At 35.4% G+C, this 27,776-nt stretch overlaps 1 protein-coding gene across 1 annotated transcript in view; it reads left to right on the top strand.

Moving 5' to 3' along the window:
* The window catches only part of DYNC2H1 (dynein cytoplasmic 2 heavy chain 1), a 376,760-nt gene that overhangs the window by 216,912 nt on the left and 132,072 nt on the right, over window positions 1–27,776 (top strand). The window contains exons 77-83 of the mRNA XM_052652274.1: window positions 833–993; window positions 4,135–4,260; window positions 8,306–8,416; window positions 13,259–13,414; window positions 15,461–15,536; window positions 22,175–22,383; window positions 27,051–27,155. Of these exons, the coding sequence (XP_052508234.1) occupies window positions 833–993; window positions 4,135–4,260; window positions 8,306–8,416; window positions 13,259–13,414; window positions 15,461–15,536; window positions 22,175–22,383; window positions 27,051–27,155 (944 nt within the window). The remainder of the gene's footprint in view (window positions 1–832; window positions 994–4,134; window positions 4,261–8,305; window positions 8,417–13,258; window positions 13,415–15,460; window positions 15,537–22,174; window positions 22,384–27,050; window positions 27,156–27,776) is intronic.

Below are 27,776 nucleotides of genomic sequence, written 5' to 3'. Positions count from 1 at the left end.
TATGTGTATGGGACTTTATATTTTTTGAAAAGCTTCAGAATAGAAAAAAGAACAGATGAATTATTTTGAATACAGTTAGTTAGCAACTGGGTGGTCTTTGGGAAGGCATTCAATTTCCTTGAGTATGCTTAGCATAGAGTAGATGATAAATAAATGGAATCTGTTTTTATTTTGTATCCTGTTTTGCCTCCAAATGAGCTATGGATTGTTGTATCCCTGTTTTACAATTGGGGAAATCAAGGCATAATACGTTTTAGTGATTTGCATAGCATCACTTAGCTAATGAGCATAAACTGAGATCTATATGTTTCTGTCTCCAGACTAAGCATTTTTTCATTCTGTACAACTTTTTCTTCCCTCTTAATGCATGGACATAATTTTTTTATCTTTTATCATGACAGTGATATTGTTTACTAGATCTTGTGGAAATCTGATTCCCCAAATATGTGGCACAGAGTAAGCACTCAGCTATCACATAAATGAATGAAAACCTGTATGGAAAGATTGTTGGGTTCAGTCTTCTCTTGTAGGGAGAGAATTATATATTAACACAATGCTGATTGTGTGCTTCTTCATCTGTTGAATGTGGTAATTAGAGTTCCTACTCCTTAACGTTCTTATTAGGGTTAGATGATATCATAGATATCGAGCATTTAGATAAATGCCTGGTACTTTAAGCATTCAACTAGTCTGTGAATGATTTTAGAGTGAAAAAACTTTAATATGTATGGGATTGTAGTTCACCTAGTTATTCTGTTTCATGTAATTAGTCTTAATAGACTTCTTCTGGTTCACATTGCGTTTTTTTCAATGCATTTAATATATCTTTTAGGACTAAAAGAGTTGTCCCCACCTCCTCTAAATCTCAAACGATTATACAAAGAGACACTAGAAATTGAACCCATCTTGATAATCATTTCCCCGGGTGCTGATCCTTCTCAGGAACTCCAAGAGCTTGCAAATGCTGAGAGAAGTGGAGAGTGTTATCACCAGGTCAGTACACATTACTCTGCTGTTTCTGTTTCAGCTATTGATCTTCCTGCTGTGTGCGTGTGTGTGTGTGTGTGTGTGTGTGTGTGTGTGTGTGCGTGCGTGTGTGTGTGTGTGTGTGTGTGTATGTGTCTTTGTGTGCGCTTTCAGTCGATCAGTTGTGTCCTCCTCTTTGTGGCTACGAACCCAATGGACTTTAGCCTGCCAGGCTCCTCTGTTCATGGAATTTTCCAGGCAAGAGTACTGGAATACTTGACTGTATTAGTAAAACAGTTTTTTGTTTTTATGGTAGGGCAACTATTAGTAACACAGTTTTTTGTTTTTATGGTAGGGCAACTAATGTCCCTGAAAATTGTCCACATTCTGATCCCCAGAACCCATGAATTTGTTATTTTACATGGAAGAAAGAACTTTGCAAATATAATTAAGCATTTTGAGATGGAGAGGTTTTCCGAGATTATTCAGTTGAGCCTAATATAATCATAAAGGTGCTTTTAAGAAGGAGGTAGAAGAGGCAGAATGTAGGTGGAAGAGGCAGATGTGATGAGGCATAGGTCAAAGAGGTGAGGAGATGCTGTGCTGCTGACTTTGAAGATGGTAGAAGGGACCACAAGCAAAGAAATGTAGAAGGTAGAAAAGATAACAGGAGTCTCTCCTACAGCCCCTAGAAAGAACAGCCCTGTAGTATCACCTTAGAGCAATAGATTAGTGGGATTCTGAACTACAGAAGTCTAATAAGATAATAAACTTGTCTAATATAATGTGATTTTTTTCCTGAGCTAAATTTCTGAGTTTTAGTTTATTCAGATTAGCACCTTTTTTTTCAGTTCAGTTTGCATACACATTTTAAAGTGTATTAATTTATCCTCAATTTTTGACATCAAAATATAAATCTTTTTCATTGGGAAAATAATAATGATTAAGAAAGCAAATTACTTTAAAATAAACCAAAAATTGAAAAGAGAATGTTATGAGAAATGTAAGTGGAAGATAGCAAAATTGCAGAGAGTTTGGCTTAGTTGCATTTAGGTGTTGCACTAACTCTAGGGAGTTTTCTTCAATCCTGGTTATAGTGTTAATACATCAGGACAGTATTCAGTTGTCAGTGAGATGTCTTGGGGAAAGGGAGCTCTGTTCTATGGGCTGTATCTCTTAGCTGTGATGTTGGCAAAAAGATATTGTAAGTTTAACTGTAAATTTCTAGAGTTTTGTGTTACACAATTTTTTAATACTGTAAAACCTTTAAATACAGATATAGATATTCATAAATCTGTTACTTTAAAAGTTTTATTGTTATACTGAATATATGTGCTAATAATAATAATATATTCTTAATGTAAAAAATAATTTTTATTTCAAGGAAGTCTGGTGTGTCTTACTTTTTTAATATGGGGGTTAACCATCTTCCTGACACTTTCCTGTTGTGCTTTTTAAATGTTTTTTCTTACAGTAAATGTTTTCTTCTAAGATTTCATGAACCTTTAACCTGTTCTCACAGTTTATGCCTTATAGAAAATTTTGAGTTCCTATTTTTAGCTACCATTTCAGTTCGGCAAACATTTTTTTCCCCCTCTGATTTTCTTGTACATGCCTTCCATTTGGGGATTTTTGTTTTTTAATAATGGCAAACTAATATGTGCCTCTAAATATTTCAACCAGTGTTTCTTTTATCCCTTCTATTTGCTTAGTTCTGGGTTAGATCTTGAAAATTAAAAAGAAATATATATTAGTATTTATTACATGGTTTGTTACCTGCTTAAGACACACGGTTCCCACTCTCTAAGACTTTATAGTCTAATTGAGGAACAAAATCAATACTTATGAAAGTCATCTAAGAAACAATGAAAGACTGTCTTGCATTCTTTATGAAAAGAGAAATCACTGTGGTTTGAAGTTGTCTGTAACAATTCTCTTCAAAGTGTTTTGACCACATACTCAATAAAATATTTGAGCTAGGACTCTCAATACACATATATCTGTCATATATACAAAGACAGACTGTACTGATACATAAATACTACATAAATTATCCATAAAAAACCATATCGAGGAGTTTACGCGTGTAACCATTTAGATTCTTGACTAAAACTTTTTATAGAATCTTAGACTTAGTGCTAGTCACTCAGTCGTGTCCACCTCTGTGACCCCACCGACTGGAACAGCCAGGTCCCTTTGTCCATGGATTCTCCAGGCAAGGATGCTGGCGTGGGTTGCTCTTTCCTCCTCCAGAGGCCTTCCCGACCCGGGGGTGAACCCAGGCCTCAGGCAGGTTCTTTACTGCCTGAGCCGCCAGGTGGTCACCTGTCCATTCAGATACAGATGTCTTACACACTGAAGCCATGTTTTGGGGTCTTTGGCTTCTGCTTGGAAGTTTCTGCTTTATAATGTGACCTGTCATACTGTGTCAGTGTCCTATGTACAGATAGACGATAGGGATCAGAAGTTCTGGAGTGGAAGTCCAGAGAGATCAGGTCCGCCTTTCCCTTCCCTCTCCCCTCTCCTCTTTTCCTCCCCTTCCCCTCTCATCTTCTCTCTCTCCTGCCTCTTTTTGCCTCTTCTCTCTAAAAATGAATAGAAAAACAGAGGGTTAAATGTAGAGTCTTGAGGCCCAACAACATATTAGGATTTTCTAGATGATGAAGGGCTTGGGAAATTACACAGTTCAATAGACCAAGTAGCTTGAGAGCCAAATAAATGCAACATTGGAGAAAGCTTTTTAAAAAGAGAAAATAAATTCAAAGAAGTAGTATTGTTAATGTTTAATCCTTCAAGGAGTTCAACAACAGTCATAAAAAATTATTATTTTTTTAAAGGCCCATGTTTCAGAGTAAGAATTGCAGGAAATAGTGAGATGAGGAATGAAAACACTGTTGAATAATTCTTTATTCTGTAACTTGAAAACTTGTAATGATAATATCTCTCCTAAACAGAAGAATGTTATAAATCTGCCATTGATATAAGGACAAAAGCAAGACAATTGTAAACAGCAACAGAGTCTGATATTTCTTAGTAAAAATTTGGAAACTTTATTACAGTACTTGAGTTAGTTCAGTATGTATGGCAGGATAGTTTGAAACGCTTATGTTACAACATGTTATCAGAATTTTTTTTTTTTTTAGTTTTTAATTTGTTTTTGTTTTTCAGATTGCTATGGGTCAAGGTCAAGCTGATTTAGCGGTTCAAATGCTAAAAGAATGTGCCCGCAATGGAGACTGGCTGTGTTTGAAGAACTTACATCTTGTGGTATCTTGGCTGCCAGTTCTGGAAAAGGTAGATTCAGATCAGTGTGGCACAGACTAAATTCACAAACTAATTTCTCACATACTAAATTCAGTAGTCTCCAAGGACCAACAGTATTAAGATATGTTGTGCATTATTTATGATGTTTTTAAAGAATTAGTATTTGATGGGGAATCATTTAAAATCTATATTTTCTTTAATATATGTACATTTGTACAAACCAAAGTGGATTTTTTAGTAAAAAATCTATAAAAGTCTCCTTTTTAAAAGGCATTTAGGGAGAGTCAAAAAATTAATCAGGACTGAATGGAGGCTTAGAGAAATCTTTCAGATGAAAATTAGGGAAATGCTTTAAAGAACTGTAGAAGACTTTTCAACATTAAATTCTCTTCATGCTTTTGTTTTGTTGTGTCTGTATCCGGAGAAAAGATATAGAGGAGTCAGAGGGAACTGCAGAACTTCCTTGCTGCTGAGGAAGCTGGGCTATAAACTGAAGCAGTTTGCATTCTGTTTAACTAAATATTTATTTAAAATTATTTTTGATATTAATTTTTAATATTTATTTAACTAAATAAATATTTTATTTAACTAAGCAGTTCATTTTATTTAACTAAAATGGCCCCAGCATAAGAATAACCTTAAGACAGAACAAATTGATGGATCGCTTTGAAATGAAAAGCTGGAATTAAGTCTAGGTCTTCTTAAAGAAAGACGAATATGGTCCTGGGTAGTTAGAGATGACTCCTAAGACAAGATGTTTCTTGATGGCCATACGGGATTTAGCTGAATGTAGGGGGAGAAAGTTTGTGGTTGATTCTAGCAGCACAAGTAGAAACATAATAGCAGGAGTGTGGCTTCCTAGTACAAGAATGGAGACGTCCGTAACTGTACTGGAAGGCCAGGCAGGGTGCTGTGGGGCAATGGAGTTAGACAGCTAGGAAGGGGCGAGGTTGTGGAATACCCTGGAAGTCCTGCACAAGTGTTTAGAATTTTTGTCCTAGGACACAGAATCAAAGGAGCTTCTTAGCAGGGGAGTTAATAATTAATTAATTGATCAATTAATCTGGCAGGAGAAATAGAGCCAAGCGGAACAGAGTGGGAGGCTGTAGCCTAGTTGTATAATGTTGAATATTTGTATAATGTGTTGAAAATAAATGGGCAGCTATATAAAACAGATAGTTAAAAGCTACCTAAACTATGTAAAATATGTATTTAGATAAAATAGGTAGTTAAATAGGTAGATTAAATAAATCTTTGATGAATGAGTTAATGATTGAGTGAATGAAGTGATAGACCATAATGACTCATTATTTATAGTCAAAAGAAGGTATATATAAATATTCAAGTAATTCCTACAGGTTTACGTAACACTAATGTATAAAATATAGAATTCATGTGTGGTGAATGATACATGTTTTAAAACATATAAGGAAGACTAGTGAATACTTGAATCCTGCTTTTTGTTCTAAATAATAGATTGATAGCTATTAATCTATGTAAAATACAATTGCAGTTGTAATTTTGGAAACAAATCTTAATTGGAACTTTTTCTATTCTGCAGACAAGTAAAAAAACTGGAGTATAGTTGATTTACAATGTGGTGCTAATTTCTTTTTAAAACTTTATTTTTAATTGAAGGATAATTGCTTTACAGCATTGCATTAGTTTTTGTCCACATGTGCTAATTTCTGCTGCTGTACAGCAGAGTGAGTCAGCTGTACATGCCTACATTCCCTTATGGTTGATCCCGGGAGACTAGGTACACTTCCCTGTGCTATACGGTAGGCCCTTGTCATTTATCCATCCTAAATACAGTAGTTTGCATCCACTGGCCCCAAAGACCCCATCCGTTTCTCTCTCTCCCTCCCCCTTGGCAACCACAGGTCTGATTCTTTATGTCTGTGAGTCTGTTTCTGGTTTTGTTTTGTTTTGTTTCTTTCATTTATTTTTAACTGGAGAATAATTATTTTACAATATTGTGTTGATTCTGCCATGCAACAACATGAATCAGGCACAAGTCCACATATGTCCCCTCCCCTGGAACCTCTCCCCACACCCGCGACCCACCCCACCTCTCTTGGTTGTTACAGAGCACTAGATTGAGCTGTCTGTGTATGCAGCAGCTTCCCACTAGCTATCTGTTTTACACGTGGTAGTGTATCGATGACAATGGTACTCTGTCAGTTTGTCCCACCTTCTCCTTCCCCTGCTAGGTCCAAAGTCTCTTCTCTATGTCTGTATCTCAATTCCTGCCCTGCAAATAGGTTCATCGGTACCATTTTTTCTAGACTCTGTATATATGTGTTAATATACAAAATTTGTTTTTCTACTTCACTCTGTATAATAGGCTCTAGATTCAGCCAACTCACTGGAACTGACTCAGTTTGTTCCTTTTTTATGGCTGAGTAATATTCCATTGTGTTGGAGAAGGAAACGGCGACCCACTCCAGTGTTCTTGCCCAGAGAATCCCAGGGACGGGGGAGCCTAGTGGGCTGCCATCTATGGGGTCACATAGAGTTGGACACAACTGAAGTGACTTAGCAGCAGTAGCAGCATGTGTACCACAACTTCTTTATCCATTCATCTGCCAGTGGATATCTAGGTTGCTTCCATGTCCTAGCTAGTGTAAATAGTGCTTCAGTGAACATTGGTGTTCAGTTCAGTTCAGCTTAGTTGCTCAGTCGTGTCCGACTCTTTGCGACCCCATGAATCGCAGCACGCCAGGCCTCCCTGTCCATCACCAACTCCCGGAGTTCATTCAGACTCACGTCCATCGAGTCCGTGATGCCATCCAGCCATCTCATCCTTGGTTGTCCCCTTCTCCTCCTGCCCCCAATCCCTCCCAGCATCAAAGTCTTTTCCAATGAGTCAGCTCTTCACATGAGGTGGCCAAAGTACTGGAGTTTCAGCTTTAGCATCATTCCTTCCAAAGAAATCCCAGGGCTGGTGTAGATGTGTCTTTCTCAATTATGGTTTACTCAGGGGGTATGTGCAGTAGTGGAATTGCCAGGTCATATGGTAGTTTTCACTATGGAGAAAAATATGGAGATCCTTAAAATTCATAGTGACTGTATCAATTTACATTCCCACCAACAGTGCAAAAGCATTGCCTTTTTTCCCACACCCTCTCTGGTATTTAGTTTTGTAGATTTTTTTGATGATGTCCATTCTAAGTGATGTGATTTCTCTAATAATGAGCGATATTGAGCATCTTTTCATATGTTTGGTGGCCATCTGTGTGTCTTCTTTGGAGAAATGTTTGTTTAGTTCTTCCACTGTTTCATTGGGTTGGTTGCTTTCCTTGTATTGAGCTGCATAAGTTTTTGCAGCATATATAGGGTAGATTATAAAAGTTAAAAAATTACTTTAAATGTTTTGCTATTCTTTTGGGAAGTTTGGATGAATTGTATGGATATAAATTACAGGTTATTTTTAAATTCACCTAACAGGCAGAAAGAATCTGAGGAATAAAGGCACAGAGACAAATATTTGAATAAGTGACTAAAGCATACAGCACGGGCAGAAGAATTTGAGTGAATTTGAATGGTGAATTTTGAGTATTATAGGCAATATGGGATACTAAAAATAGTATTGGAAAGGAATTGATATCATTATATATCTTTGTGGAAGTGTGAATGGAAGCAGTAAGGACTTGAAGGCCTGAAGGTGGCTTGTAGTTTAGGCATAGTGATTACAACTAATATTTATTTTGTATTTACTCTGTGTTGGGCCCTATTTTAAGTATTTTACACTTTCCTATGAGAGTAGGTACTATTATTATCCTTGTTTAGAGAGTGTAAATCAAAGAATCCCCCAAAGTCACACAGCAAGTAAGTGGCAGAATTTGGATTTCAATCCAGTTCACCCAGTTCTAGATCCAAGTTCTTACCTATTCCACTGAGCTAGTAACAGACAAGATGAAAATTTAAAGGGAATTTAATCAGAACATTAAGAAACATATCAGAATGTCAGAGAAAGATTTAATTAAGATACTTATTAATAGTATATTTATTTACAAAATGGAAATTCGTGTGTGTATTTAAGTAGAATTTTATTCTTGTTTTTGAAAACAAGGAATTGAATACTCTTCAACCTAAAGATACCTTTCGTCTTTGGCTCACTGCAGAAGTCCATCCCAACTTTACTCCAATTTTGTTACAGTCAAGTTTGAAGATAACATACGAGGTATGAAGATTTAAAATTTGAATCACTAGTTGTGTAAGTGCAGTAACCTTTGCAAGCCTTCTAAAGTCCCATAGACAACTGTCTACTATAACAAACATTCAAAACCTTCTAATACAACATTTACAGAAATGCATTTACCTTTTTCTTTTAAATATTATTTAATGTTGTGTTTTGTTGTAGTAAAAGACATAATATAAAGTTTACTGTCTTAACCATTTGTAAGTGTATAGTACAGTAGCGTTAACCATATGTACCTTGTCTCTAGAATTTTTTCATCTCACAGAACTGACCCTGTGTCTCCTGAAGAGCAACTCCCTGTTTGCTCCTGCTCCACCCTTGCAGCCACCATTCTGTTTTCTGTTTCTATGAGTTTGACTGCTTAGATAACTCACGTAGGTGGAACCACGCATGTTTATCTTGTGGTAGCTGGCTTATTTTACTTGGTGTGATGTCCTCAAGATTCATCCACATTGTAGTATATGACAGGATTTCCTTCTCATTTAAGGCTGAATGATATTGTGTGTACTACATTTTCTTTATCCATTCATCCACAAACATTTAGATTTTCTACCTGTTGCCTATTATGAATAATGTCACAATGAACATGGGTGGGCAAATATCTCTTCAAGATCATATTTTCAGTATTTTTGGACATATACTCAGAAGTGGGGTTTCTGGATCATATGGTAATCCTGGTTTTAATTTTTTGAGGGACATCCATACTGTTTCCTTGTGGTGTACCATTTAACATTCCCACCAATAGCACACAATTTCTCTGCATCCTTACCAACACTTGTTATTTGCTGTTTTTATGTTTTTATTGGGGCCATCCTAATAGTGTGAGGTGATAACTCACTATGGTTTTGATTTATATTTCTATGCAATTTAATACTATTGAACATCTTTGTATATGCTTGTCAGCTATTTGTATATCTGCTTTGGAGAAATGTCTATTCAATTCTTTGCCCGTCTTTAATTGGAATTTTTTTTTTTAATTGTTGTTGAGTTTTACGAGTTTCTTAGGTTTTCTGCATATTAACCCCTTATCACGTATACAGCTTAAAAATATTTTCTCTCGTTCCATAGGGTTTCCTTTTAATTGTGTTGATTGTTTTCTTGGCTGCATAGATATTTTTAAGTTTAATATAGTCCCATTTGTCTGTTTTTGCTTTTGTTACCTGTGCTTTTCATGGCACATCCCAGAAAAAGTCATTGCCAAATCCGGTGTTATGAAGCCTTTTCTCTGTGTTTTCTTATAGAAATTTTATAGTTTCAGGTCTTAGGTTTAGGTCTTAAATCTATTTTGAGTTAATTTTCGTATTTGATGTAAAGGGTCCAACTTCATTCTTTTGTGTACTTGGGTATCCATTTTTCATATCATTTGCTTTTTGAAATATATAAGTTGGATTTTCAGTCTTTGTCTCCTTCTGTTTTTTTCTTGCTTCTTTCCTTCCATCCATCCATCCATCCTTCTAACATGTTTTGACAGATCCCCCTAAACATGATATAGCCAAAATTATGTGTGTTAGTAATGGTATGATGTAACTGATAAAAATCATAAATAAAATAATAAACTGAATTAAATCTTAAAGAAAACTGGTTTGAAATGTTCTACTTGCATCTTCTCTCAATTTGTAGAATATAATCTCTTTTCAGATGAAAAATGTCTTCTTAGTGTTTATAACTACTTGCTATTTTATATCAGTACTTCTGCTTTTCACCTGAAGGCATTAAACCTTATGTAGGGAGGAAAAAGGCTAAGAATCCAGAGACTGCAAAAATGATTTAATACTTGAAAATATGTTAATTGAATGAATGTCAATTATAATGTCTAATAAGAAAGAACGGTTCCAGGATCTTCTCCAGCTGCTCTCTCAGTATACTTTTCTACTGAACTATATTGAAGAACTATATTGTTCAAGTCATAAAGGCAAGGGCTATGTTTCTCTTGCCTTTTTTTTTTTTTTCACTTATATAATACCTGGCATGTAGGAAGAATGCAGTAATATTTCAATAAATGAAGAGTTAACGTATCAGGTCTTCGCAGGTGGCGCTAGTGGTAAAGAACCTGCCTGCCAATGCAGGAGACTCAAGAGTCATGGCTTCAACCCCTGGGTTGGGAAGATTTTCTGGAGGAGGGCATAGTCCATACCAGTATTCTTGCCTGGAGAATCCCATGGACAGAGAAGCCTGGTGGCTACAGTCCATAGGGTCAAACAGAGATGGACATGAGTGAAGCTGCTTAGCATGCCTGCATGCAGTATATCAGAGGTTCCTTGACTATTTTAACTTACTCTACAGCCTCTTCTGGTATCCTTTTTTAGGAAGTAATTTGATCACATTTTTATGAAGATTTTCAGATTCATTTAAATTATTGGTGAATTTTTTTGTATTTCTTAAATCAGTATAAAAGATTTTAATTATTCCCAGAAATAGTATAGTTCACTGTGTTCAAAATTATTACTGTATATGTGCATATATGTATACACATATATTATTATATTTAAAAATTGCTAAATATCATTTTATTATCTCTAATCTTTTTGATGAGTTGTTTTAAAATTTATTACAAATAATGTCATACTTACTGATTTACTTTTTCTTATTATTTTCTAATCACTGAATTTCCTGCTTTTTTTGTTATAATTTCCTTAGATTTGTATTGGCTTCTGTTATTTCTAATTTCTTATGTGGAATGCTTAATTTATTTATATCAACTTGAAATAATTTCAGTTATTTTAAGCCTGTGAATTTTCAGTTGAGTATATATTTTAATTTATCTTATAATTTGACATACTGGTGTTTTGTTTAGTTGCTCAGTCATGTCCGACTCTTTGTGACCCATGGACTTAACTTTGTCCTGTGGAGCTCACCAGGCTCCTCTGTCCGTGGAGTTCTCCAGGCAAGAATACTGGAGTGGGTTGCCATTTACATTTTGTCATTTTCTGATAGTCTTTATTTGTGTATGATTTTCTCTGAAATTGTATATGGTTTATTCATTTTGCATAATCTTTAGTATAGGGCTTTAAAAACCCTAGGTGATTGTTCAGTTCCCTTAGTGCTCAAGAAATTTGGTTTATTCTATGAGAATTTTTAGAAGCTGTTTCATAAACAAAACATTTTCATTTTAAAAGTGTACATTTGAAAATGTACTTAGTAAAAGTACTTGGGTATTTTTTCTTTTAATTTAAGAAAAGTTTTTATTTAAGAAAAAATGCAATGAAAATTTACTTTTAAAACAAGCTAATTTTTGAAATGGGTTAAACAAATTAAACAAATTTATTTTGTTCTTTTTCCAAGAATTCATATAATTTTTCTTCTTTCATTTTTATAATTTAACAATATAATATAAATGGATTCTGGACATGTGGACAAGTGTTTTTGAGTAGTATTTGTCTAATGTACAGTTTCAGTTCCTGGGTTTTGGTTTGTGTTATAAGCCTAGCAAGGCCAGGTAATAAGCACTTAGTAAAATGGACTAATATTCAAGGAAGATTCGTTGATATTATAAAGAGTAATTTGAAATCCTCCTAGAATTTTAAATAGTACTAGAGAGAAAGAACTGACATATTGAACTATAAAACACCTGCCTTGTAATAATCAGTATCATATTTGTAATGTAAATGAATGTTTCAGTAAAATACTTCAGTAATCATATAAAACTTATTTGGTTATTTTGAATATTGCTGGTTATGTCAGTCAGTTCAGTTGCTCAGTCCTGTCTGACTTTGTGACCCCATGGACTGCAGCATGCATTCCCTGTCCATCACCAACTTCAGGAGCTTGCTCAAATTCATGTCCCTCAAGTCAGTGATGCCATCCAACCATCTCATCCTCTGTCATCCCTTTCTCGTCCTGCCTTCAACCTTTCCCAGGATCAAGGTCTTTTCCAGTGAGTCAGCACTTTGGATCAGGTGGCCAAAGTATTGGAGTTTCAGCTTCAGCATCAGTCTTTCCAATGAAAAGACTGTTTCCTTTAGGATGGACTGGTTAGATCTTCTTGCAGTCCAAGGGACTCTCAAGAGTCTTCTTCAACAGCACAGTTCAAAAGCATCAGTTCTTTGGCGCTCAGTTTTCTTTTATGGCCCAACTCTCACATCCATACATGACTACTGGAAAAACTATAGCTGTGGTTTTTTTTCAATAAAAACCATAGACAGACCTTTGTTGGCAAAGAAATGTCTCTGCTTTTTAATATGCTGTCTAGACTGGTCATAGCTTTTCTTCCAAGGAATAAGCATCTTTTAATTTCATGGCTCCAGTCACCATCTGTAGTGATTTTGGAGCCCAAGAAAATAAAATCTGTCATGGTTTCCATTTTTTCCCCATCTATTTGCCATGAAGTGATGGGACCGGATGCCATGATCTTAGTTTTTTGAATGTTGAGTTTTAAGCCAACTTTTTGTCTCTCCTCTTTCACTTCCATCAAGAGGCTCTTTAGTTCCTCTTCACTTTCTGCTATAAGGGTAGTTTCATCTGCATATCTGAGGTTATTGATGTTTCTCCTGGCAAAGCTTGATTCCATCTTCTGCTTCATCTAGCCTGGCATTTTGCATGATGTACTCTGCATATAAATTAAATAAGCAGAGTGACAGTATTTGGAACCAATTTGGTTATGTAGGTTTTTAAAATTAAAAAATTATGTTAAAATTTTGAGTTGGGCTATTAGGTGTAAGGATTTTAAAACTTGTTTTATATTTATACATTTTGAAGTTAACATTAAAATAGTTTATTAATCTTGGTAATGATGAAAAATTTCTTCATTAAAATATGTTTTCAAGTATGTTAAATACTGATTTATTTGTAAGGTTTTAAACAATAGATTCATTATTTTTTCTCTAGTCACCTCCAGGTTTAAAGAAGAATTTAATGCGTACTTATGAATCTTGGACTCCTGAGCAAATTAGCAAAAAAGATAACATACATCGAGCTCATGCTCTCTTCAGTTTTGCATGGTTTCATGCTGCATGCCAAGAAAGAAGGAATTACATTCCACAGGTGAGTAAGAGCATGTCTTGGATATATTCTAAGGTGAACATTTTTTATTAGAATATTTTTACAATTTAGTGTAAGTAGCTAACTATTATGTCTTAATTTGATTCATGATTTGTGTAGTGTTAATCACTTAGTTGTGTCTGACTGTGACCACGTATACTGCAGGCTGCCAGGCTCCTCTGTCCATGAAATTCTCCAGGCAACAATACTGGAGTGGGTAGCCATTGTGTTCTCTAGGGGATCTTCCTGACCCAGGAATTGAACCTGGGACTGCAGGCAGATTCTTTATCATCTGAGCCACCAGGGAGGGCCTATGGTTTATAAATGTATATCTCTAATTCCATCTTTTCTGTTAATCTTCTGGACTGTATATGGCTATCTAGTTTACATCATTTAAGTGTTGAGAACAATGTGTGAACCGTCATAACCCATCATTGTTAAGGTATTATTTTTATGGTTAAATTCTCGCAGTCATCTCAGTGTTCAAAAACTGAATTCTCATACCTATTTTTCCTTCAGTATAGCCTGCTCAATAATAGGCATTAATATCTGTCTACTTACGTTAGAAGCATGGGAGTTATTCTTGATACAGTGTTTTATTCATTGCCTCCCTACACTTCCCATTTGTACTCTACACCACAGTCACACGAGACTTCTTTATTGTCTTTGAGTCCATTGAGTGTTCTCACTATAGCCTCTGGCTTTTTTTGTTAAACCACCAATGAACTATTTGCTTAGTTGTGTCCTACTCTTTGTGACCCCATGGACTGCAGCCTACCAGGCTCCTCCGTCCATAGGATTCTCCAGGCAAGAATACTGGAGTGGGTTGCTATTTCCTTCTCTAAGGGATCTTCGCAACCCAGGGATTGAACCCAGGTCTCCCAGATTGTAGCCAGATGCTTTAACCTCTGAGCCACCAGGGAAGCCCCAAACTACCGATAGACCACGTTTTTTCATTGCTCTGGCAGTCCTACCTGGTACCAATCTCTCACTTTCTCTCCAAATGCCTATCTTAGCCCCAAATTTTGTTGCTCTTCCATCTTTAAACTTTTCCTGTCTTCTTTGTTAAACTTTGTCTACTTATGTTGGGATACTCTTTCCCCAAACTGCCCTCCTCATCTGCCCACCTTTCAGCCTTTCTCTATATTTCAGTTACATGTCAAAATGAGAGCAAAGGTTCTGCAGTTTGAGTCCTGACTCTAGAATTTCCTTGCTTCAGTAAATTACTTTAACTCCTGATTAGCAACAGTTCCCTTGACTGTACAATGATCATATTTACCTTCATTGTGAGGATTAAATGAGATAAATGTGTGTTTAGAAGTGCTTAATCCAGTGCTTAGCACACAGCCTGACAATAAATACTTGTCAGACCAGTGGAAGAGTAAATAATAACAGCAGCGTGTTGTTTCATACAGTTATGTATGATACTTATCAAAGGGTATGCTTATTATTTTCATTTTACAAAGGTGGGACAGTGAATTTCAATGATAATTAACTTGCTGAAGGAATCATTCCTAAAAAGCTGTAGAGTTTGGAAGTGGCCAGGCTTACCTTCCCCTAAAGCCTTTTTCCCTAGTTTCTGTGACAGTTGTCCTTAGCTTAATGTACCAATTAATCCTGATGGATACATGAAAAATAGTGACGCACTTTTATTGAGAAAGCAAAACTTACATTTTAAAAACAAAGTTAGATTTCATTTTTTTGTTGTGATACATAGTATAAATTTAAAAGCAATGAAAATGCTTCCAAATTAAAATTTAGTCTCCTCCTTCCTTATCCCCTGCTACTCAGTTTATATTCCCAAGACACCGACTCTTCACCATTTCTTGGATGTCCTTCAAAAATGCTATATAAATTTACATATTTTATGTAATATTTAATAAAGTTTAGCTGTATTATCTTATTATTTTTATTAATTCTCAGGGGCTGTATTTTTTCTTTTAGCCTATATTGAATTTTCTTTTAAAGAGTATAAGGACAGTTATACATGCATATATATCTTTGAATACTGCTTATAGTTCTTTAACATTTTTAAATTTGTTTTGATAGGGTTGGACCAAGTTTTATGAGTTTTCTTTATCAGATCTTCGAGCTGGGTACCACATTATTGACAGGCTCTTTGATGGTAAGTTCTCATGATGAAAACTTTGATCTCTGGTGTCAATGGAAAAACTTGAGGTCTTATTAAAAATATGTTTTTTTCAAGAGTGACTTGACTTCCTATTATAAAATTTGCTTTATATTTTGTATTTTATGTTCTGAATGCTATGCTTGTGAAAGTTTTTATATTATCGATTGTGGTCATTAGCTTTGATATAATCCATTAGATTTCTGATTGATCTGTAGCTCCCAGGAAGCAGAAAGCTAGGAAGACTTTGTCTTTACTTTGTGGCCTTCAGCAGTTTCAGGCTTCTACTGAATTATTTATAACTGAATTATTAATAATTTTTAAAGGAGCTATTAAAATTCAGGAATATGGTAGACTAAGAATCTGTGGAATCATAATTGTGCAATTAAGTAAAATCAGGAATAAAGGTACAAATAATAGAGTAAAATAGGACAGCAAACAAAACCATACAATAAGATCCCTTGAGACCACCTAACTTGCTGCCTCTGGAAGACAGGACTGGTCCAATCCCTGAGGGTCACTGTTCAGGGCCAACTCAAGGGGACACCAGAGTGTAGAGGAAGAGAAGGGTATGTAGCTTAAAACCATCCCAAACAGAACTCTAGATTCTTGGCTTTCCCTCCCACCCTGCAGCCTTGCCAAAGTACTCTTCCCTGAGTCTGCCCCATTCCAGTAAGTGGTACCACCGTCCACGTCGTTGTTCAGCTTCAAAACCCATCAGTCACTCTGGATTCTTCTCTTTTTTTAATCCTCAGACATCCAGTGTTTTGGCAGTTTCTGTCCCCTTCACGTCCAAGTCACATCGAGATTCTGTTCAGTTTTTTCAGTTTCATCAATGCCTTGGTGGTCCAAGCAATAGCTTCTTTTGAAAATTCTCCACAGAGTAACCAAATTTATTTTTTTGAAAATTAAAGTGAAAGTGAAAGTCGCTCAGTTGTGTCCGACTCTTTGTGACCCCATGGACTATATAGTCCATAGGATTCTCCAGGCCAGAATACTGGAGTGGGTAGCCTTTCCCTTCTCCAGGGGATCTTTCCAACCCAGGGATTGAACCCAGGTCTCCCGTGTTGCAGGTTGGTTCTTTACCAGCTGAGCCACCAGGGAGGCCAAAAGTAAAGTAAAGCAGACAATTTCCTTTTAAAGCCTATAGCCACATTTATCTTCTTTCTGTTCCTTGAACAAACCAGGCTTGTTCCTACCTGAAGGTTTTGATAGGTATCCTTCCTTTTGTCTGAAATGCTCTTCTTCCAGATCTTTATGTGGTTTTCTCCTTTTCTCATTCACATCTTGTCTGAGTGGTGTCCTCTTCAGAAAAGTTTTTTATTACCGCCAAATCTAAAGTAATCTTCCAGTTGTTCTCTATTCCCTTGTTCTGCTTTATTGTTTTAATACATTAGAGGTGCTTTCTTATTCATTCATTTATTTTTAAAATTTTGTTCATCTCTTTCAACTAAGTTTAATCTATATTAAGCAAGGTCTCTGACTATGTTTTTTGCTCTTTATCTCCTTAACACCTGCAGCAGAGCATATCCCATGGTAGTAGGCACTGTTATTGTTTGTTAAATTAATGGCATGAGAATTTATTATGTAACTTGTTTCCACAAAAGGATAAGGATAGACATCTAGCATGTGGCCAAGTCCCACTTTTTTGAAGTTTTCTTCTTTTTGTTTTAATTTTATTGAAGTATAGTTGGCTTACAGTGTTTCATGTGTACAGAGAAGTGATTCTGTTGTACATATATATGTGTGTGTGTATGTCCTTTTTCAGATTGTTTTCTATATAGATTATGGCAAGATATTGAATATAGTTCCAAGTGCTATATCGTATATCTTTGTTGTTTATTTTATATGTAGTGGTGTGTATCTGTTAATTCCAAATTCATCCCACCCCCTATGTCCTCTTTGGTAACCATAAGTTTGTTTTCTGTGTCTGTGAGTTTATTTCTGTTTTACAAATAAGTTCATCATTTTTTTAGATTCCACATATAAGTGATCAGTTAGTTCAGTTCAGTCATTCAGTCATGTCCGACTCTTTGCGACCCCATGGACTGCAACATGCCAGGCCTCCGTATCCATCACCAAGTCCTGGAGCTTGCTCAAACTCATGTCCATCAAGTCGGTGATGCCATCCAACTATCTCATACTCTTTCATCCCCTTCTCTTCCTGACTTCAATCTTTGCCAGCATCAGGGTCTTTTCCATAGAGTCAGTTCTTTGCATCAAGTGGCCAAAGTTTGGAGCTTCACCTTCAGCATCAGTCCTTCCAATGAATATTCAGGACTGATTTCCTGTAGGATGGACTGGTTGGATCTCCTTGAGTCCAAGGGACTCTCAAGGGTCTTTTCCACAATTCAAAAGCATCAATTCTTTGGTGCTCAGCTTTCTTTATGGTCCAACTGTTACAGCCATACATGACTACTGGAAAAACTATAGCTTTGACTAGACAGACCTTTGTCAGCAAAGTGATATAAATGGTATCTTATGATATTTGTTTGTTTGTTTTCCTGTATGACTTAGTATAATAATTTCTAGGTCCATCTATATGCTGCAAATGGTATTATTTTATCCTTTTTTATGGCTGAGTAGTATTCTCCTCTGTGTGTGTGTGTGTGTGTGTGCGCGCGCGTGTGCACATGCACGTGGGTATATATATATATATTTACACATATACCATTTCCTCCTTATCCATTCATCTTTTGATGGGCACTTAGGTTGTTTCCATGTCTTGGCTCTTGTAAATAGTGCTTTATGAATGTTGAGTACAAGTTTCTTTTTTAATTAGAGTTTTCATCATCCCTGGATATATGCCCAGGAGTGGGATTGCAAGATCATATGGTAACGCTATGTTTAGTTTTTTTAGGGAACTTCCTTACTGTTCTCCATAGTGGTTGTATCAATTTACATTCCCACCAACAGTGCTAGAGGCTTCCCTTGTCTCCACACAGTCTAGAATTTATTGTTTGTAGACTTTTTAATGATGGCCATTATGACCTCATTGTAGTTTTCTTTTGCATTTTCCTAATAATTAGCAATATTGAGCATGTTTTCATGTGCCTGTTGGCCATCTGTATGTCTTCTTTGGAGAAATGTCTATTTAGGTCTTCTATCTGTTTTTTTGGTTCAGTTTTGGGTTGTTTTGATATTGAATTATATTTGTATATTTTGTATACAAAATGTTATTTGTATATTTTGGAAGTTAATCCCCTGTTGGTCTCACTGTTTGCCAATATTTTTTTACCATTCCATACGTTATCTTTTTGTTTTTGTTGATGGTTTTCTTTGTTATAAAAAACCTTTTAAGTTTAATTAAGTCTCACTTTTTCATTTTTACTCATTTTTCTTTAGGAGACAGGTCCAAAACAATATTGCTGTGATTTATGTCAAAGAATATCCTGCCTGTGTTTTCCTCTAGGAGTTTTATAATATCCAGTCTCACATTTTAGTCTTTAATCCATATTTAGCTTATTTTTGTATTTCATGTTAGAGTATGTTCCAATTTCATTCTTTTACATATAGCTATCCAGTTTTCCCAGAACCACTTACTGAAGACTGTCTTTTCTCCATTGTATATTCTTGGCTTCTTTTGCTATAGATTAATTGGCCCTTAGTGTGTGGATTTGCTCTTTGGCTTTTTATTCTGATCTATTGATCTAGGTGTCTGTTTTGGGGCCAGTACCACACTGTTTTGACTACTATAGCTTTGTAGTATTGTCTGGAGTCAGGGAGTTTGATTCCTCCAGCTCCATTATTCTTTCTCAAGGTTGTCTTGTCTATTCAGGATCTTTTGTGTTTCCATAGAATTAAACATTTTGTTTTTGTTCCAGTTCTCTGAAAAATGCCAATGGTAATTTGATAGGGATTGCATTGAGTCCATAGATTGCCTTGGGTAGTATGGTCATTTTAACAATATAGATTCTTACAGTGTAAGGACACAGGATATCTTTCCTTCTGTTTATGCTGTCTTCAGTTTCTTTCATTTGTATCTTCAGGGTATGGGTCTTTGACCTTCTTTGGTAGGTCTATTCCTAGATATTACATACTTTTTATTGTGATAGTACATGGGGTTATTTCCTTAATTTCTCTTTTTGATATTTTGTTATTTTATAGAAGTACAACAGATTTCTATATATTAATTTTGTATTCTGCAACTTTACTAAACCTACTGATGAGCTGTAGTAGTTTTCTGGTAGCACCTTTAGGATTTTATGTGTATAGAATGTAATGTGGAAGCAGCAGCAGTTTTACTTCATCCTTTACAATTTGAATTCATTTTTTCTTTTTCTTCTCTCTTTTCTGTGGCTATGAATTTCTAAGCTGTTTTGTATAAAAGAGGTGAGAGTGTCTAATCAAGAAACAAACATTACCAATACTTTAGATTATACTCTAATGCTGCCTTTCAGTCGCTACTGTTCTCCAAGTTCCCTCACCCTTATTCCTGTGATAAAACCAGGTACCTACGTATATAGACTAGGTTTGCCTGTTTTTATAAAATCAAAATCATACATCATGTACTCTAATATTTAGATTCTTTCAGCTAATGTTGTATTTGAGAAATTGTTACATATCAATTATAGTCCATTTATTCTCAGTGCTATATAGTATTCCATTCTGAGATTGTATGTCTTCTGTCAGGTGTAATATATTTCTGTCAGGTATGTATTAGCAGTAGATAGGATATTAATTTATTTGTTCCCCATTGCTAGTTAATGCCAAATAGTATTCCAGGTGATTTTCTTGCTTATTTAAATTTTTTTTAATTATACATCAGAAAAGTACACATAAATGTACAGTTCAATAGATTTTCAAAAAGTGAACCTTTGTAACTAGTCCAGAATCAATAAAAAGAATGTTACCAGCATTCTGGAAGCATCTCCCCCATTCCTTTCTCCACATGATGCAGCATTTCCCCATTTTGTGCTAAGGGGCAATTCATTTTATAATTGAGTTGTTTTCAGGTTTATTTTAAAACATATTTTTGAGGATGTTCACGGGTATTTTATCTTGCTTAGAAACTTGGTAATTTTCCAAAAGGCTTTTGAACATTTATTTATTTTTATTATATCACTATGAGGCATATATTATTAGTACCCTTTTAAGATGAGGAAACCAAAGCATAAAGTGAATGATTTCAGTATGTTTCCAGCTTATGATGGAATGAATTAATAACATCATGATTTATATATAATATATTATACCACTGAAATTATTGTAAAATTAAGATGCTTTAAAATTATATTGAATCTCATGATAAAAGTCTTTGCTGTATAATCTTATGATTACAAAATTTCCTGATATTAAGGTACTTCCACATCTGGAGAATTAAATGTAAAAATGGGGAAAAGTTCATTGAATTTTATAGTAATGGAATAGAACTAAGCTAGTAATGCTATCAGTGATCTTAAGTAGGTAGATTAAAATAGTGTTTCTGCATTTACTGCTGTCATGGAGGAAGAAATTTTCCTCTACCCTTCTAGGTTCTTCTGGCTGGTCAAAGAATTAAATTGACATGAAATGAATTAATAAGGGAAGATGGTGGCTCAGGTGGTAAAGAATCTGCCTGCAATGCAGGAGACCTGGGTTTGATCCCTGGGTTGGGAAGATCCCCTGGAGAAGGGCATGACAGACCACTCCAGTATTCTTGCCTGGAGAATCCCATGGACAGAGGAGCCTGCTGGGCTACAGACCATGGGTTTGCAGAGAGTCAGACATGACTGAGTGAGTAAACACAGCACAACAAATAAACAACAACAACAAAATAATAATATTTGTATATGTGAGAGATCCAAGAAAACTAAGTAACCTGTATACTGGCCGAAGCTCTCACCCTAGATACCATCTTCAACTAAAGACAAAAAAGTAGTGAAGTGGGGGTAGTGGTTTTAGCCTTCAAAAGGGAGGAAGGCAGTTTATGTGGAGATGCAAAAAAGCAAATGTTTGGAAGGAAATTGCTGGATTATACAGACGGTGGGAAACAGAGAGGAAATTTGAAAGACTTTGCCAGGTTCCTTCCTGACCACCATATCTAGTTTATTCTGTACTTATCTATGGTGATAACTCCCTTCCTGAAATTGGTCCTCTATGATTATATTAATAATATTAATGAGCATTAATGTTAATATCAAGGCCAGAAAGTGAAAGTTCCTCAGTCATGTCTGACTCTTTGCAACCCCATGGACTGTACAGTCTATGGAATTCTCCAGACCAGAATATTGGAGTGGGTAGCCATTTCCTTCTCCAGCTGATGTTCCCTTCTCCAGGAGATCTTCCCAACCCAGAGATCAAACCCAGGTCTCCCATATTGCAGGTGGATTCTTTACCAGGTGAGCCACAAGGGAAGCCCAAGAATACTGTAGTGGGTAGCCTGTCCCTTCTCCAGGAGATCTGCCAAACCTAGGAATTGAACTCAGGCCTCCCTCATTGCAGACAGATTCTTTACCAGCTGAGCTACCAGAGAAGCCCTAATATTGATGAGCATTAATATTAATATCAAGCCTTAAGGAATAATTTAAATGCTTTAAATATGTATTATTATAGTCTATAAATATAGCTAGAGCCTGAAATTTGTTTAATATTTTAGAATATTTTTAGAAAATTTCTAATATCTTAGAAATGAAACAATTTTTTTTAAATTATAGGTTCCAAAGATGTACAGTGGGAATTTGTACATGGTTTGCTTGAAAATGCTATTTATGGAGGACGCATAGATAACTACTTTGACCTTAGAGTTCTTCAATCATACCTGAAGCAATTTTTTAATTCTTCAATAATTGACGTATTAAGCCAAAGGAATAAGAAAAGCGTTTTTCCATACTCCATATCTCTGCCAAAATCCTGCAGCATTTTGGTAGGTAAAATTGTTTTCAGTTTATTACCAGATTGAAACTTGCATAATTTCTTACATTATTAAAATATGTTGCTTCTTTTCACAAGTACAAGCAGTCTTCACTCACAAATACAGATTATTATTTATTATGCCAGTATGCAGCCTGATTCTCTAAACTCTAGTTAGGTGTCCTATTGCTTTTGGATACTTACTGAGCACTGATTGATGATAATAGTATTGATAGATAGATAAATCTTGAAAGCGGTGGCCTAGGAAAATTTTTAAATTGTAAGGCAGTTGTGAAGATCTGGAATGGGAGGATGTACTACTTGTTTGTAATTATGATAATGCTCTGATACAGTAAATTTGAAAAAAGCAAATATTATTCAACAGATGTCTATTTCATACTCTGGTTTATAAATTTAAAGTAGTTCTAAAGCTACAAGAGATATTAACCTAAAAAGATTTCATAGAAACATTTTTGTTTATATGAATTTATTTTATTTGACTGTAGCTTTTTGCTTTGAGTCATCTTATAGAAGTTTCCTAGAATGCAGTCATCTTTTCCAAAAAATAGTACAAAACATAGCCCAAAGATTTCGGTTATTTTGCTACCAATTTGTATTGTGTAAATGCCCCCCAAAAATGTTTTTATTGCCTAGAGTATTTAAATTACATGTTTCTTCATGAATTACAAAATATACATATATTTATATACTTCTTTCAGTATTGTGCCTTTTCTCTCATTCAAATATTTTTCAAGAAAATACCTTTGTTTTAGTAGCATAAATCAAAAAATAAAATCTTGACTACCAATATTAAATATGTTACTCTTATTGATATCTGGTTTTTTTGAGTATTCCATCTTATTTTATTTTTCAGTATCTTCCATTCATTTAATCATTCAACAATACTCATTGAACATTTGCTCAATAATAACCCTGTTCAAGAATTGTGGATCTCTTGATGCATTGGTAGAGTTTACTTTTTAGTAGAAGAAACTTGGAGTCAGTGTGCAGACAGAAATATCACAGATATTTATTATTACATATTTATTTCTGATAAATATATGGTACACGTGTTAGCATACCCTGACAAGTCTTTTGTCTCTATTGTTTGAAGTTTAAATTGAAAAATAAAATATATATAGAAAAGTAGATGTCATAAGTGCACAATTCAGTGCATACTTGTACACCGAACACATGAGTATAACCAGCACTGGAATCAAGAAACAACATTATCAGCTCCCCAGAAGTCCTTCCACTTTTAGTTACTATCTCCCCACACAGGATACATTAACCTAATTTCCAAAAACCTGTGTTCAGTTTTGCCTCTCTGTTTCATGTAAAGGATATCATTTGGTATACATTCTTTTGTGTCCAAGTGAGAATAAATCAGTTTGGATACATAGAAGTCTGTTACTTAGGAAACATGTCCAAAGTAGAGACGATTCCCCAGTCTCAATGAGAAAGTTTCACAGATATTTAAAAATGAACCAAGTGTATAAATACAAAGAAAACAGTAGTTTTAAAATTATAAGATGGTTATGTGATTTCCCTGGTGGTCCAGTGGTTAGGACTCCATGCTTCCACAGGCAGCAGACATGGGTTCAATCCCTGGTCAGGGAACTAAGATCTCACATGCTGCAAGGCACATCCAAAAAAGATGATGAAAAGAAAAAAGAAAAAAAAAGAAAAAAAAAATTTTTTAATTTAAAAATTATAAGATGATTCACTAGAGTCAATGTTTAGCTTTCTATTTAATTGAGTTACATAGAAGGAGGATGCCAAAGTTTCCCAGGAGAGAACACTTAGACACACACACACACACACACACACGCACAAATGCGTGCACAAGTATACACGCACATATAATACATATATATTTATGCATATCTTATTAATATGACGTGACTGAACACCTTAAGGAAGTTTACTGCACTATAGGAGAGACAAAATTTCAGAGAACAGCATTTCTTTTCAAGCTTTGATGTACTTCCTGGAGTTTAACTCCAGCACCTGTGTCTTGGAAATTCTTGAGAGGCAGCTGCGAAGGATGAGAAAGGATGAAGCGGGTAGGGGCAGAAGATGAGGCTGCTCCATTACAAACAGTTTATCCCACTTCAGCAAGAATAGTTTAGATGCATATAGAATACCTGCCTTAAAATAAACTTGTCTCTTCATGAAAACAAACAAAACAATTCCCATCTTTGGACCAAACTGAATAAATCATCTTGGTCTACTCTTAGTTTCCTATCTAGCATCTGAAGTGGAAACTGTTCGGGTGAATGCTTGACAATCAAGCCTTTGTAGTGCTTACAGTAAGTCTTAGGATGAAAGGATAGGATTATCGATGCATTTCATCACACCTCACCAGTGACGGCTAACTGGAATTGCTTTATAGTAAAGCAATTTATAAAGCAGTTCTTGTACATCAGACTGTGTATGTATATGTTTCTGAGGGTTCTATAAGTTTTTTTAAAAAAAGATTGTTAGAGTATTTATTTCATTATAAGCAGAGCTATACTCTGCTGATTAGTCTTTGATAGGTTACAGGATTCCAGCTAAGCTATTTAAAATCTTAAAGGATGATGCTGTTAAAGTGCTACTCAATATGTCAGCAAATTTGGAAAACTGAGCAGTGGCCACAGGACTGGAAAAGGTCAATTTTCATTCCAGTCCCAAAGAAGGGCAGTGCCAAAGAATGCTCAAACTACCATACAGCTGCACTCATTTTGCATGCTAAAAAGTTTATGTTCAAAATTCTTCAAGCTAGGCTTCAGCAGTACATGAACCAAGAACTTCCAGATGTACAAGCTGGATTTAGAAAAGGCAGAGGTACCACACAGTGGTAAAGATTCTGCCAGTGCAGGAGACACAGGAGATTATAGTTCGATTCCTGGGTTGGAAAGATTCCCTGGAGAAGGAAATGGCAGCCCACTCCAGTATTCTTGCCTGGGAAATTCCATGGACAGAGAAGCCTGGTGGACCACAGTCCATGGGGTCGCAAAGAGTCAGACATGACTGAAGCAACTGAACACAAAGGAACCAGAGATCAAATTGCATTCATTGGATCATAGAGAAAGCAAGGGAATTTGAAAAGAAACATCCACTTCTGCTTCACTGACTACGCAAAAGCCTTTGACTATATGGGATCACAACAAACTGTGGAAAATTTTTAGAGAGATAGGAATATCAGACCACCTTACCTGTCTCCTGAGAAACCTGTATGCAGGTTAGAACCTTATATAGAACAACAGACTGGTTCAAAATTGGGAAAGGAGTACAACAAGGCTGTATATTGTCACCCTGTTTATTTAACTTATATGCAGAGTACATTATGCAAAATGCCAGGCTGGATGATGCATAAGCTGGAATCAAGATTGCAAAAGAAATATCCACGACCTCAGATATCATGGCAGAAAGTGAAGAGGAATTAAAGAACCTCTTTTTTACATTTTATTTTGCTGTTTTTAAATTATTTTTCATTTCTAAAGAATAAACTTTTTTCTTCTACAAACCCTTATGTCGAGGGCTGACTTTCAGTAGATTGCAGCGAGGGAGCTGCTCTGCTACCTATGAAACCCTGACCTGAAAACAGGTCGTCTAGGAATAGTTTAGCACCAGCTTCCCCATATACCATTTGTGATAGGGGAGGGAGTGACTGCCTTTCCAGTTTAAAGAGCTTGTTGATAAGGGTGAAAGAGGAGATTGAAAAACCTGGCTTCAAACTCAGCATTCAAAAACACGAGGATCATGGCATCCAGTCCCATCACTTCCTGGCAAATAGAAGGAGAAAAAGTGGAAGCAGTGACAGATTTTCTATTTGTGGGCTCTAAAATCACCTTGAATGGTGACTGCAGCCATGAAATTAAAAGACACTTGCTTCTTGGGAGAAAATCTATGACAAATCTGGACAGCATATTAAAAAGCAGAGACATCACTTTGCCAAAAAAGGTTCATATAGTCAAAGCTATGGTTTTTCCAGTAAGTCATGTATGGATGTGGGAGTTGAACCATAAAGAAGGCTGAGTGTTGAAGAATTGATGCTTTTGAACTATGGTGTTGGAGAAGAATCTTGAGAGTCCCTTAGACTGCAAGGAGATCCAACCAGTCCATCCTAAAGGAAATCAACCCTGAATATTCATTGGAAGGACTGATGATGGAGCTGAAGCTCCAATACGTGGACCACTTGATGTGAAGAGCTGACTCATTGGAAAAGACCCTGATGTTGGGAAAGATAGAAGGCAAAAGAAGAGGGCAGCAGAAAAATGGTAAGAGCATCACCAACTCAAGCAAACTCCGGGAGATAGTGAAGGACAGGGAAGCCTGGCGTGCCAGTCCATAGGGTCACAAAGATTCATACACGACCTAATGGCTGAACAACAACAGACATAGCCACTCATATATGTTTGCTTTAATCAATTCAGGGTCCCTTCAATTATGAGAAATGTCAGATAAGAAAGTATAATATTACCTAATTTAAGTATGAAGAAGCCATGACAAAGAGAATTTCCATTAGATAACTGAGTTAATACTATACACACTGAAAGTGAGGTTTACCTAGACAGTGTGACGTGAATAACTAGTGATACTAGTTATACTTAGTGATATTCTGGTTCTTTCTGATTTCAGTGGTTGTAAACTTGATTTTTGGTGAAAAACTGTTTTTTACTTTTCTATGTTTAGGACTATCGTGCCGTCATTGAGAAACTTCCAGAGGATGACAAACCTAGTTTCTTTGGTCTGCCTGCTAACATTGCTCGCTCATCTCAGCGCATGATCAGTTCTCAGGTAACATTTTAGAAAAAATGTTGCTACTGAGCCTGAAAGAAACATTATACTTTATTTAATAGTACAGATCCATATGTTTTATTTAGTTTTTAAATTTTATGTAATATAATAGATTCTGTCTTAAATGAATTTAAAATGTTTCTATCTTAATACATTTGTTAAAATTAGTAAAATAACACTGAATACTATTCATTTTATCCAAAATATATTGGTTTTACTCCTGTAATTTATCTTCTTAAGGGTATTTTAAATTTAGTTTAAGAAATTGAATATATCATTAAATTTAATATTGTCATTTGTGTATTGTTTGATAAAAGATAAATATTTAATTATTTAATGATTGAATATTGCAAAACATTGAGGGAAGTATGGATTTTTAAATTATTGAGATACAGAAAAACATAAGCCAAGAACACTATATATTCTAGCTTCCGTTTGGACCAAGAATAAGTTAGTCAAATAATTAAGAGCTAACATTTATTGACATTTAACTGTGTGCCTGGTGTTTTAAGTGCTTTATACTCAGAAACTTTAGTCTTAATAAACTCTATGAGGTAAGATCTATCACTTTTCCCTCTCAATATGTGAAGAAACTGGTGGAGAGAGTTAAGTTTACTTACC

Source organism: Budorcas taxicolor, chromosome 15 (assembly GCF_023091745.1).
Source record: "Budorcas taxicolor isolate Tak-1 chromosome 15, Takin1.1, whole genome shotgun sequence".
Taxonomy (NCBI): domain Eukaryota; kingdom Metazoa; phylum Chordata; class Mammalia; order Artiodactyla; family Bovidae; genus Budorcas; species Budorcas taxicolor.
This window is presented reverse-complemented; position numbering and strand designations above follow the sequence as displayed.